General features: G+C 38.1%; 1 protein-coding gene across 1 annotated transcript; it reads right to left on the reverse strand.

Annotated features, from left to right (window-relative positions):
- Positions 1 to 2,059: 2,059 nt before the first annotated feature.
- Positions 2,060 to 9,036, reverse strand: LOC146316381 (kelch domain-containing protein 10-like). Its single transcript, XM_084733430.1, has 10 exons — positions 8,804 to 9,036; positions 7,555 to 7,647; positions 6,955 to 7,176; positions 4,545 to 4,699; positions 4,281 to 4,429; positions 4,107 to 4,191; positions 3,948 to 4,014; positions 3,812 to 3,859; positions 3,584 to 3,723; positions 2,060 to 2,460 (listed from the first exon to the last, which is right to left on the reverse strand). The coding sequence occupies exons 1-10, from the start codon at positions 8,886 to 8,888 to the stop codon at positions 2,251 to 2,253; spliced, it is 1,254 nt and encodes a 417-aa protein (XP_084589556.1). The 5' UTR covers positions 8,889 to 9,036; the 3' UTR covers positions 2,060 to 2,250.
- Between the last annotated feature and the right edge of the window lie 5,123 nt (positions 9,037 to 14,159).

Below are 14,159 nucleotides of genomic sequence, written 5' to 3' on the forward strand. Positions count from 1 at the left end.
TAAAAAGCACTACAGGTAAGAGGGAAAATACGTATTTTGGGATGAACTCTCCCTTTAAGCTTTACAGTCCACAGTAACAGCAAAAGATTTATTGTAATCAAAGTCATCTTAGCGTACCTAAATCTGGTTTCACAAAAATAACCGAGTCTGTTGAAATTTTGGCAAATATTTGCGGAGCTCTACAGACTGAGTCTGATCACAGTATTTGACATCCTGAGTACGCCTCACATACTCTACCTTATTACTAGTTACAAAAGACCCATGCCACTTATTTTTCAAAGTACCACAGCACTATTCTCTAGAAAAACAAGACTGAAAGTATTAAAAAAAAAATCAAAAGACAACCTATGTTACAGTATAAAAGGTTGGAATGGAGTTTAGTCAAGAAATGGAAACTGAAATGACATCAAAGCAGGGGGAAAAAGAAATGTAGCAACATGTTCTGCTACAATTCAAGGTTTTGTAATAAAAAACAGCATCACAGTGATAAAATAAATAGGTAAAAATGTCTTTTTAGCTTTAAGTTAAAGAAGAATCTTAAGCTGCAATCATGAGCAGAAAGGTTCAGCAACAAAGTGCTCGTGTGGAGAGCACCAGGTAAATCTCATGGGGGAGAGAAGGGCTACATGTGCACAGTTCAGAGAATAATGATGATCAAATAAAAATCTTAAGAATGACTGATTTACAGAAATATTAAAAAAAAAAGTGTCTGACATTTTGGAAAATTCAGAAGGCACCGAATGAAGAACAAAAAAGGTTCAAGGATCACTGTGGAGCTACAGGTGTATAAATTCATCTCTAACCTCATTTCCTTTGTCCAAAAAGAGGAAGGAGAATGGAGGAGGCACAAGAAGATTCACAGTGATGCCATGTCACATGTTTTAAATATCTAATCATTTGGCTGAATAAAACTTTTTTCAATTTGAACACTAGAATTATAATCACAGCTCCATATCAGCATGCAGTCACAAAGTCCTTGAGGCTAAGACATGATTCCTTAAATAATTGACCTAATTTGACAGTTAAGATGTGTCACAGTCATGATGTTTTGTTGCTTTATGAGCAGCATGCCTCTTTTCAGACAATTGGGATGATTTCCAGCTGTTATTTATCCATCTAGATTGTTTTGGTGTGAGTTGTTGAGGTTTGGAGATACCTGCCATAGAGATGTCTGCCTTCTCTCCATTATAATGAGACCAAACGGCACTCAAAGAGCCAAAAAATTACATTTGAAAAATTCAACTGCAGTGTCCCTTTTCCAGAAATCACGGCGCAGTTATTCAAAATAATCCACAGACCTTGCTGTGAGCATGTAGGAATATGAATGTTCCTGTTGATTCTAACATAGAAAGAAAGAGGTTCAACTGCCCCCAAGAAGGTCTGTGGATTATCTTGAGTGACTGGGTCATGATTTCTGGAAAGAGACACTGATGTTGAGCTTCTCAGTGTATTTTTTGGCAGTGAGTGCCATCTAGTTCCATTTCATTTGAGAGAAGGCAAAGACTTCTTTGACTGATATCTCAAAAACTTACACTCATACCATAAAACAACCTAGATGGACAAATAGCACTACAGGCAAAAGGAAATATATGTATCTTGGGATGAACCGTCCCTTTAGTTTTACATCTGCGCTGTCTGACAGCCATTTTTTATCTAACCTATGTCACAGTGGGTGCAGCAGCAGCTGATTGAACATGTGACAAAGATGGCAGCAGTGTGTAACATGTTCTCACTTAAGCAGCAGTGAAATTAGCTCATCTCAGCCTCTGAACGGAAGCCAACACTACACTAGCAGAAGCAACATTCATTTTAACAAGTGGTCTTTGGAACATTTAACTATTCATGCTCATGCTGTAGAAGTTTCTCACAATGAGACGTGGTTAAAAAAAACAAAAAAATAACAACAACAAAAAAAAAACCTACATAGTGGACCCAAATTGACAAAATTGACAAGAGCAAGTACCTGGAAGTGTAATCAGCTTCTGATGGATACATGGCTTCTGATGGACGCGTGCAAACTCAAATCTGACACGTTCACATAGAGAAACTCAAAACACTGCACTATGCTTTTCTTTAAAAAAAAAACACATTTACATAAGACTAAAGTTAAAAGGCATTCAAAGTTGTTTCATAATCTTCTGACATCATTTTCTCTGTCCTTTTTAAAGAACTTCTTTGCCAAGTTATCAGCAATTTTCAAGTCAGTGGTGTGGCATCACGTACCGCTCCCCTCAGTCTCTGCGTCTTCATCTATTTGAGCCGCTGGATTAGTGTGTGTGTCAGTCCCAGACTGAGCAGCTGCAGGGTGGACAGCTGGGCTATGTGAGGGAAAGTTTTCAGCAGTTTCTCCCAGGTCAGTTCCAGCAGGCTGGGCACCACCAACCACACTTTGTACAAAGAGCCGGTCCTTCTGTTACCAGACATGTTGACGACACCGCCGTGGACGTACATACAGCCGGCCTGAAGGAGAGGAACAGGTGCACAAATGAGGAGCTGAAACATTTAGTCAATTGAACGTACTACAAGGAGTTTTTAACTGGTTATGAAGCACTGATGCCTCTACATAAGCAATGAAGACCACCAGAAAGAAGATTAGCTATTTCTGTAGTTATTCTTAATGCCTGTCACCTGGTCAGATTCTCCTTGAAAGCAGATGAAATGATTAACGGCATACAAACATTTTCCAAGACAGTAAGTAGTACATTAGCTAGTTAAACAGAAGCAGGAAATTTTTCTTAAGATCATTATTTTTGACATTACATTTGGTGGTTATAGCTCTGGAAACTCTCCCGCTTTTGTCCACAGGGGCCTCCAAAGTCAGCAAAATACTGAATTTTGTTGTAGGAGCTTTAGCAAAAAAAAAAAAAAAAAAAAAAAGATGAATCATTAAATTAAGTAATTTTTTAAGCAAAAGACCCAAATATTCTCTAGTTTCTGCACACTTCTTTAGTATGTTTTATATCAATATATATGAAATTATCTTTGGGTTGTTGGTTGGAACAAAACAACACATCTGAAGAAGTTACCCTGGGCTCTGGAAAACTGTGATGGACTCGCTATTTTTTGACATTTTATAGACTAAACAGTTAGAGAAAAAAAATCTGCAGATTAATTATAAGTTCTTTGCAGCTTTACATTAAACAAAAATGTTTTTCTCAACCTGTGCAAAACAGAAATCTGTTGACCAACTTTAAGTGAAAACTGAAAGGCTCAGGTGAGAGTTGAAAAGTTTTCTAAGTGGTATTACCGTTTGTGCCGCTGTCACAAAAACAACACTAGATCGCTTTTTCTTTTCTCTGTAGGGAAACGATCACCACTATGGTTGAAGACAGAAGCATGTTCATTCAGGAAGTCAATTTAAAGATATTGTAGTGATGTGCATTGCACAGTAATATTAGTCTATTATTTCACAAAAACAAAGAAGAAGCTTGCATAGTGAAACTGAGTCTTATGGGAACCGATTATTCTACAGCCATAACACTGTACAATCAACATTTACTTCATAATACTAAGTTAAAGCAAAAAAAAAAAAAGTTTTCGACTTCGACTTTAAGTGTGGACATATGAAAGATATCTAACTAACCGGAGTGACAGCAGCACAGTGAAAGTAGGCTGGTTCTGGCATGACGGCGGGCAGCTTGGTCCACTGAAATGTCTGCAGGTTGATCTTCCACAGGTCGGACAGGATCAGCTCTCCATTATATCCCCCACATATAAACACCTCTGGAGGCAGAAACGGAGCCAGTCATGGTTAAAACAACAAAAGTTCAGACAGGTGTGTCCAGATTATACTGTGTGAAATACTCCTTACCATCTTTGACCTGCACACAGCTGTGACACCGACGGGCAGCAGGATATCCTGTCATCATAATGATAAATTTAGTAAATTCAGTGTGGTCTTCAATTGCTTTCTTTAGAGAAATAAAAGTTAAACATGGACCACAAACCTATTTTTTCATGAGGTTTGGTGACTATTTCCTCCCAGTAATTTGTCTCCAAGTTATATGCGTGAATCTGAGAAAACAAATAGCATTAAAGAGATTAAATAAAGGAGTAACACACTGTTTGTTTGTTTTTTAAAATTTCCATGTGCTCGATCTTCTTACCTTGTCCAGGGGATACGACGTCCAGGAGGTCCCACCTCCTAAGATGAATATTCTCTGTCCATCATGAGCTAGTTCGTGCCTGTACCTGTAAAATCATGCATTTATTTTCAGTCTATTTTAATGACTATTTACTGTAGGTCACACATAAAATAGCTGTTATATGTACGGTCTGACCTCTCCTCAGGTAGATCTGAGGGTGCGTTGTTGGGTTTGAGGTGGATCCACTCTCTGGTGGTCAGGTCCAGCCTGTGCAGGTCAGTACTGTAAAGGTAGCCTGTTGTCCCTCCAAACACATAGAGGTAGCCATTTATGATGATCATTGCCTGGAAATGGAGAATGATTTAGAGAGGTCTGTGGGTGGAATAAGCAGCTACATGTAATAGTCAAAGAGCTCTTAATAAAAGGACTTCATATCTGTATAGCTAAACCAGATGCTACCTGTCCGTAGATCTTGTTGGGCTTTTTCCCTCTGCAGTTGAGCAGGTTCCATCGTTTGTACTGAACATTACAAACGTGGACGTCGTTGCCGTTGTTTTCACCGAATGGAATCCCAGTGCCGCCAAACACAAGCAGGTTGTTGCCATGTAAAACAGCTGAGACAGAGAGCAAGAAAGACATCAACACAATCAGTCTCTACTACGGTTTTGTGTCTTGCTGGGTGTCCCTGATCATCAAATCTGCATGTTGGATCATTTCACTCACTGAAGCTACAGTATACAAACCACAGTACATGAGACGGGCTAAAAAACATCAGTGTTAAAGGTCCCCTCTTTGCACCATATAGGGTAATGTTTTGATCAATGGGCCTCCATGTTGCTTGTGGCTCATGTTGCACCAGCATTTACATGATGCAAATACACACCACAAGAACAAGGGTGATGTGACAAACCTCTCTGCTGTCTGCAGAGGGCAGTAAGAATATCTACAGTTGAAGGCAATAAACACTGAAAGGTAGAAATGAGGAGAGACAAAGACCACGAAAATATTAAGACCAAACATCTTTCATAGCATTCACAAAAGTATTGGAAATGTTTGATTTATTTTTCTTTTTGCTATAGCTAAAGTCTTACACATCAGAGAAAAACAGATGTGCTTTCATACCTGAAGTTAGGTTCACTTGGTTCGGACCAAGGGAAACAAACCGAGTCATAAGAGAAACCCTATTGCTTTTCAGATTGTATGGGGTCACATTAGGTTTTCTAATCTACAAAGATTTGGATTGTGGACTATTTACAACCACCCAAAAAAAGGCCTTACCAGAGACAATCAGGTATTCAATGACAAAATAAGAGAAAATCTCATAAAAATATTTTTCTGTATTCATATTTGTGAATAAATGTTTTGCAATTTGAATAATGAATACCAGACAGGGTATGCTTTTGAAATATTTTCTTGTGACAATTACAAGTGATAAATAAGATTTTTCCAGAGACATCCTCAAAATTTTGCTGTTGAGGGTTTCAGGGAGTCTCAAGTGTCAATCAAAGGGTCTCAGTTTACCCCTAAGTTCCCAGTATTTCACACAATGGACACAAATGAAACATTGCTGCATTTTAGTTAGGGTCTCAGTGTTCAAACTGACTTTTTACAAACAAGAGAAGCAAATATGAAGTTATACAAACTGATAGGTAACTCCTTATACATATAATAGGTAACATAATTGAACAGTGTTGGTGATTGTCATCCTGCATCATCAGGCCCCACATGTGGAAATCCAATTTTGGTGACAGACAGAAGTTTATACAGCATTTAAACACTCCTGACGTGTACATTTATGTTCTTTGGTATCACAAAGGGCTCATGAAGAAATAATTAATTAAAAGCGTTATTTAGCAAATCACCTCATGCTCTGAAAAGTGACTAATAGGTAGGGAAAGAATGAAAAAGAGGTGTCTTGTACTGTAATAACAGTTTTTGACCTATTAATCAGGGGAAATGAGTGCGCTGACATGCATAAATACATACATGGCTCAATTATATGATTGCTTCCTGCTTGTAAGTAGACCAAGGCCTAACTTTAAAATCACTACACACTACAAGGAAATCAGGTTACTGCAGAGAGCTGACTGTAATCTGGTTATTTAAGTGCATGTAAACACACTGATTGTTTGCAATGTGTCAGACAGCCTACATAATGGCATTAAAGGTGCCCTGTGGACCTCTAACAACTGTGCTGAATGTGTCTGCTTCCACAGAAAAAGATTTCTCTTGTAAGTTTGAAACCAGTATTTTTTGCATTTCAATGCCTATTGTGTTTAGTGTGCCAGAAAAAGATTCAGTATGTCCCAGTACATAGTATAACAAAAGCAGAATACCAAAAATACCAGCATGTCCTACTGCGTGTGAGTGTATTATGCAGTATGCAAGCAAGCATGTTTTTCTGGCCATTCTGACCCATAATCCTCTGCGCAGCTGAGGGAGCACAGACAGGTGACAGCTCGTTAGCTGCGCTCCAAATCGCACACTTTTTTTTTATCTCCAAATTTCTCACTACAGACTGCAATAGTTGTATGAGCAAAAGGATCAAAGTTCAAAGCGCAATGTTATGACCAAGTAGTATTTCCCAACTGTATGCGTATTGCATGCAACAGTACTTACTTTATATGGGCAGCTGCAGTACTCACTAAAAGTAAAAAGAAAAGTATTAAGAAGACAGCTTTTGTTTCCTCATTACTGGTCTTCCTTTTCCCCACGTTCGTTGAAGAAATGAACATCACTCCATACTCCCACTAGTGGGTCAACAGGTACCTTGAAATAAGACCAGTAGCTGGTTCTAAATGAGAACAACTGGACATATGTGCAGGAGGGGTACCTCTGGTCAAAGAAAGGGCAGCACATCAGTCCTTACCTGACATAGAAGCCAGCTCTGTGGGCATGTAGCCCTCTGTGCGGACCTGCTGCCAGGTGGCTGTGGCAAAATGAAACCGCCAAAGCTCCCTGAAGAGAGGATAGTCTTCATTCTCCGAGCCTCCTGCCTCCTCAAAATCTGGGTTGTAGCCTCCAAACACATACAGGTTAGCGCTGTCTGCAACACAGCGGTGTCCACTCCGGGCAGGGGGCACACAATGACCTGTGGGACGTTCAAGACACACAGAATTTTTGAGGCCCTGATGTAAATGTAAAAGGAAATGGAGGTGATGTAAGCAGAGCATCTTAATGAGTCAAGTTGTCTTCCAAATAGGCCTGAACAATGCAAGGAAAATCTGCAATGAGTGATAACATTATTCAATACTCCAATGACGATATGACCATCTGAGTTAATCTAAGTTTTTTTTTTTCTTCTTTATTCCTTTTCAGGCAGTGTTTTACAACATTACAGCTAAAATATACAGTTTGCATTTTTCAGAAAAGGATAACTCAGTTTATCTGACACTGGTCTCCTTCTCTGAGGTTAAAAAAAAAAAAAAAAGAAAAAACGTCCGATCAGCAGCTCATGTACTTAAATCACCTTCTCTCAGGAACCTGTTTGGGATCCGCAGGTTGGGGCAGGAAGGTGAGAAGATGCGGCGAGCCTGAAGCCACCGTGCCCGCTTCTTGGAGCCTGTTGATAAGTCAGAGAGACAGAAATAAGTACAGTTAATGCAAAGCCTGGATTTCAGAAATGAAACTAATGATAAATTAAACATATTAAGGATTCTCAGATTAAAGATTTTATCTTGTGATCAGTTTTTTTTTCCTTAAGTATGACTTAGGCAGAAAACTAAGTATAAGTAGTTATCTGTAAAAACCTTACTTTGACGTGGAAATGATCTCTAAACAAAGTCAAAGTCCAGACTTGACATGAGTGATTTTCCTGCTGGTTATGTCAGGCTTTTGCAGTTTGGGACAAATAGTTGCCAAGGCTTGGCTTTTTTAAATCAACCCACTATATAGTCCACCGAATAATATGCGTTACCTAGCATTAATCTCATCTACCATCACCAAAAAAGTTACTAAACCCTATATGACCTTCATTTGTGCTCATTTGAGATTTACAGATCACTGGTGCATAAGGTACAAATATACTTAGAATCTGCATCAGCAAGTTTTTTTTAATGCTCAGTCTCTTCTATAAATAAACCACACCATCAGAAATTATTTTAAGACTAAACTCAAGTATAAACATTTTTAAAAATGAGGCAAGACAAGCAGATACCATGAGATGTGGTTCTTCTCACTGGTTGTGAGTTAACAGAGGCCTCCAACTTGTTAATGGTTATCGAAACGTGACTTCTGTATTGGCAAACATTTTGCAAAGCTGATGGCTGTTTGACACATTGAATATAGCTAATTTAACTTTTCTAAACTTAGCATTGTATGCAAGTAAATGAAGATTTCTGAACTGTATCACTGAGGTAATGCTAACGATACAGTTGTCTCCATTACGATAAGGCTCCTCTTCCTCTATCCTTCTGTCTCTCTCACATGTTAATCTTTATTTAAAAGGGCAAACGTAAATTACAATAGAGGCTGCAGACGCCTGCTGAGTGGTCATTCACTCACTAAATTCTGATGACTTCCGTAGCACGGTTAGCTAGTTTAGCTTTGGCCTGTGAGCAGCACCACATCGCCAGCTGAGACAAATGAGCATCCTGGTTTAGACAAAGACTAAACCAACGATGAGTAATGTCACCTGGATTAACCTTTAGTCCTCTGTTTGCTCTGCTGGTAATCTCAGGCCGCCTGTTCGTGCAGAGCCTTGGGTTTTGTTTACAAACCTGAGTCTCGGATAAAGGGCCTCCACGACAGTTTCTCAAACTTGTTGAGCTGACTGAAGGTTCCGTCCTGCTCGGCCGCAGACATCTCGACAGGGAGCCACACACGCCGGCCTCACACCTGGACGACGACCCGCTTCGCTCTGACCAGACTGCAGCCACCTCTGGCAATCATCACACCAAAATAAAGAAACAACAAACCGTCCGTCCACACCTGCTGCTGCTGCTGCGTCACCACCAGCTGGCCTCAACTGACCAATCAGAGCAGGGGGACCCGTCATGGTGCGTTCAAGAATCTCATGGAGGTGTTTGTAGTTTTTTTTTAAAAAAACTGCAGTGTCCCTATTTGTTGAAATACAGTATGCAGGCCTACACATAGAACAGCAGGACATCAAAGACTTTACAGAACAGTCACATACAGAAGTCACAGAGTATTACGATTAAACAAATGCATTAAAAATTATTTTCTATTTGGTAAAGTTGAGTTAGTATCTGGTATGGTACAGCACTCACATTCCTCAAAGTAATGTGATGTATCGGAATATCATTACTGTCCAAGGAACAGACAGAAATACAAAGTTAATACAAACTCCAATCCCAAAAATACTGGGATGCTGTGTAAAATGTAAGTTAAAGTGGAATGCATTGATTTGCACATACTTCTCGACAAAGACAAGATATTTAATGTTCAAACTGATAACCTTTATTTATTTACTTTTTTAAAAAATATAGATGCCTGCAATGTGCTTCAAAAAAGTTCAACAAAAGGCTGGGAAAGTTGTCGTAAGCTCAAAAAACATCTGTTTGGAATATTCCACAGGTAAACAAGTTAATTGATAACAGGTGATAGTATCATGGTTGGGTATGAAGGGGGCATCCTTGACAGGCTCATGGGGCGAGGTTCACCACTTTGTGAAAACCAGGGCAATAATCCAATAGTTTAAGAACATTTTTCAACACGATTTTAAGAAGTGTAGGGATTTCACCATCTACAGTCCATAGTAATAATAATGATAATATATCTTGTTTTTGTATTGTATTCAGTTGAATATAGGTTGAAAATAATTTGCAAATCATTCCAGTATGTTTTTATTTACATTTACACGCTGTGCAGACTTTTTTGGAATTGGGGTTCGTTCATTTACAATCTCATATGACAAAGAAAAGCAACAACATGATAACCTTAATTTATGTTGCTACCATTGATTTTAATGTCACAGGACCTTTCTAACTGTAATTTGTCTGCTTGTTGACAAAGCCTTAAGTTAAGATACATTCTCTACCAAAATATTTGAAGACAAAAAAAACAAAAAAAAAAAAAACAAAAAAAGTTAACTTACTTATTCAATTGCTTGCAAGGTGTTAACAAGATTTATTGTACAGCTTTGGTGATGACAGGACACAAAATTAGGACCAGCCACCAGTCAAATTCTGGTAAAATATGCAACTGGCTGGTATGTTTGCTTCACTCACCAGCCAAAAAACCCCAAAACATAGTAATCTATTAAGTGGCTGGCAAAACTTGAATATTCATTAGCTGATGGACAAAAAAAAGTTATTTCACACTCTGGATGATGTCACAGTTTCAGATAAACAAGTGGTTGGGCTGACTTCTTTTGATCAGCTGAACCAAGAGTCAACCTTTACCCCAGATCTTGGGTACTTTGCTGACATGTGGTAATCTGGATTTGAAGCTCTTTGGGATAGGCTGAAGGAGCAATACAGACCAAACTGACCAATCCCATGAGACGCTGCTTTTTTCACATAGTGTAAACATTGTATAATTAAGAATTATAATCAGTGACTCTCATTGGGCAAAGAATGATCATGAAAGGATCAGATCAAACACTCTTTTGTTTGTTTTTTCAGCATTTCCCTGCAGGTCACACTCTTAACATTTCACTAAAAATACTTTGCAGCAGAAGTGTTTTTTTTTTTACTATATAAATGCAGTCATGTTAATGGTTAACATTTAAGGCCCTTGCTGCCTGACAAGACCCTACAGTTGTTCTGATAAAGTAACTTTTTGTGGTCACAATGTACCTATCAATCAACAAGAGATCCACGTTGTTTTACAGGGTCCGCCATGTTCCTTCAAACACCCTTCTAACTTAAAGGGACAATTCAACCCAGAATCAAAAATATATATTTTTCCCCTGGTCTGTATTACTGTTTATCATCTAGACGTTTTTGGTGTGAATTGGAGAATTTTGGAGATATCTGCTATCTCCAATCTAATGGAACTAAATGACATTTGGCTTGTGGTGCTCACAGCACCAAAAAAATAAATAAATAAAAATTGTGACCCAGTTACTAATAATTAACAGTAAGCAGTTTCATGTAGGACCTACTTTTATTTCAATTAAAAAGAAAGTAGTTTTGGTAGATTCTACCACAAAAAACTGCTTCAAATGTACTGTTTCTGTAATTTGAGCACCATAGGACTAGTGTCATCTAGTTCCATTAGATTGGAGAAAAGGCAGACATCTCTACAGCCAATATCTCCCAAATTAGGCAATTCACACCACAATACTATAGATGGATCAATGCCATGCTTGGATTTTGTGGTGAATTGTCCCTTTAAAACTTAGCTAAAATGTTAACAGACATTCATCAGCAGAGGGAATCTGAGCCTCAGCTGTTCGGTTAATATAACATTGCCTCTCTAAGTAATTCCTCAGTAGACTGACAGCGAGCAGGAAATGTCACTGACAGTAAGAAATTCCTGAACAGTGTAACTCAATGTTCAGGAATTTCTTACTGTCAGCTGTGTTAATGAGATTAAACAGGAGACGAGTCGTCACCTTTCTGTTCCATCCAGCGATCTACTCATAAAGCTCAGGACTTGATACCATCTCATCCAATCGGCCATGGAAGATAGGCTTAACAAAGAGCTGCTGTATTGTTCTGTATTAACCTAGAAACAATGAAGGTCAATAGACCTCTTCTGGCACCCAGCACCACTGAGAACATGATAACGTGGTATTGAAAAGATTTTACTGAAGCCTCTAAAGCAACATTCAGAGATATGTATAAACAAAATTAAAGTTTTACATTCTATAGAAATATGTTCCTGCTCAGATTCAGACTTGCAGACTTGTTTGGTCCATTATAAACTTTCATGAGACAGGATATCATCGCAGCATGTAGGCAGCACCTTTAAATCAAATCTTTCGGGACAGAGTCTGTAATGCAGCAGGTTTTCAGTGTCTTTATGTGAACAGTTTTGCAGTCACATTTCACAACTTGAACTGAAGTGCGACTCGTTTCATTAACTGAGCCCTTTGTCATGTCTATGCAGTCTGGTGAGGGGTGAGCAATGTTTTGCACAGGTGCTAACAACGGTGACACCATTTTAAAGCCACCAGAGAGATTTACACACTCTGATGAAGATTAACTTCAGCTCAAGCAATATCTGACAAACAGTAGTGACAGGCTTTTTTAGTCACTTCCATGGCTCTACATGTGGCTGGAGAAACAGTTTTGAGATAAAATGTGCTGGAGTCATTTCTACGTGGACATCAGCAAAACAAGAGTTTGGTACTGTCAGTTTATGACAAGCGGGGGTCACATGACCTGAGGCGATCATGCTGAGACTCATCTTAGGTCATGTGAGACTCTCAGGGCCTGTGTAATTAGTACAATTGACTTGTGTTTTCACATGCATGTTTGCTTATATTTACACATGCACATCTGTAGACATGGAAGCAGAGGTTGGAAAGCTCACTGACCTTTAACAATTATGATAAATACAGTTTTGTTTTTAATTCTGCTTGCCAGTAGTCCTTGGAAAATACACATTTAAAGGCCTAGTGTGTAAAATTTAAGGGGATCTATTGGCAGAATATGGCAAAAAAAAAAAAAGAATATAATAAAAAATAAACACTGGTCTTGGCCTATATTCGTCTTGTTGACTGTAATGGGCTTATCAGGAAATAAGATAACATTCACAGTGGCAGAGGTAGATTTTTGTGTGTGGTGTTGCATCAGTTTTGCATTCATTAAATGTTGTGTTGGTTATATGCAGTCAAACTCTGACGACAGTACGGCAGAGACAAGAAACAAATGTCTGAACAAAACTCTGTTAAGAGGGCCGTGTCTTTCTTAATGAAGATTTCTTTGTTTTCCTGGCACAGAGGGGAATAAATAACAACAAAAGCAAATTAACCAACACACACACAATAAAGCAAACACTGGAATTGTTATTTTAAACATTTATCAGAATCCACGCAGAATCTCACAATCCATACATCTCTAGTATTTTTATAGTCCAAATCAGAAATTTGAATCAAAGGGCTTTATAGTGTATTGATATTGATACTGGCCTATCACCATATATGTTGTCCAGTATGCGCCTGTATGTAAACTTCTTTTTAACAGAACCTGGAATGCAAATTATTTTATTTGTTAGCTTTATAAGTAGCAATTTGTATATATTTGTAATTATTTATAATTATCAAAATACTGGTGGTTGTTTACTGTTTCACTGCCCTGATATCACTGTAGACAATAAAGTTTATTGTTAAATTGTAAAATATCCTGCCTCCATTACACATCTTTGTCACAAGTGTCAACCACCTTTGAGGGATCATTGTAAAAAATATGTTTGTGTATGTATTCTATATTCAGTGTATTATATTTGCATTTTTATTGGTATCATGATTTTTTTACTCTGTAACATTTCCATATCTGCATCAGACCCCAAACCCTACTTTAGACCCTTCATTTGATTAAGAAAATGAAGAAAGGAAATCAACAAAACTAAACTGAATATCATGAAAACAGGATTCATTACATGGATGTTTTATTATACTCAGTTATTTTTAAGCATAGTTAACAAATTTCCAGCTGTATCATCTAGTATCCTTGTACTGATAGTAGTGAACATGGTATTTTTTCACCAGTTAATATTTAACAATATAATGTGTGGGTAAGAGACTAGAATTACTCATTTACTGTTTATATTTATAATTCATTAATCATTTCATTGTTGGACACGGACTGCCTGTGAAGAAACAAGTTTAGCCTTAAGTGCTTATTTCAGCCCTCCAATAAGCTAAGTTCATCATAGATGTAGGCAGGATAGAAAAGCACCACATTCATCACTTCCATTATTTGATTTTATGTGCTGAGAAAGCTAAGTAAACTCTTTAAAACCCTCTTGGATTAGCTGGAAAATGTATTGCCACAAAGCTGAAAACAGGTGATTTTATAACACCATGAAAAGTTGACTTTTATTGGGGAAAGTAGGTCAAATGTGGTTCTCACAGGACAGCGACACCACAAACTATGACGATCTTATAGAATATGAGAGACGCCTGATATTGTTCCATCACAGCTACATCAGTCTATACTGATA

Source organism: Lutjanus erythropterus, chromosome 13 (assembly GCF_056507025.1).
Source record: "Lutjanus erythropterus isolate fLutEry1 chromosome 13, fLutEry1.hap2, whole genome shotgun sequence".
In the NCBI taxonomy this organism is placed as follows: Eukaryota; Metazoa; Chordata; class Actinopteri; order Lutjaniformes; family Lutjanidae; genus Lutjanus; species Lutjanus erythropterus.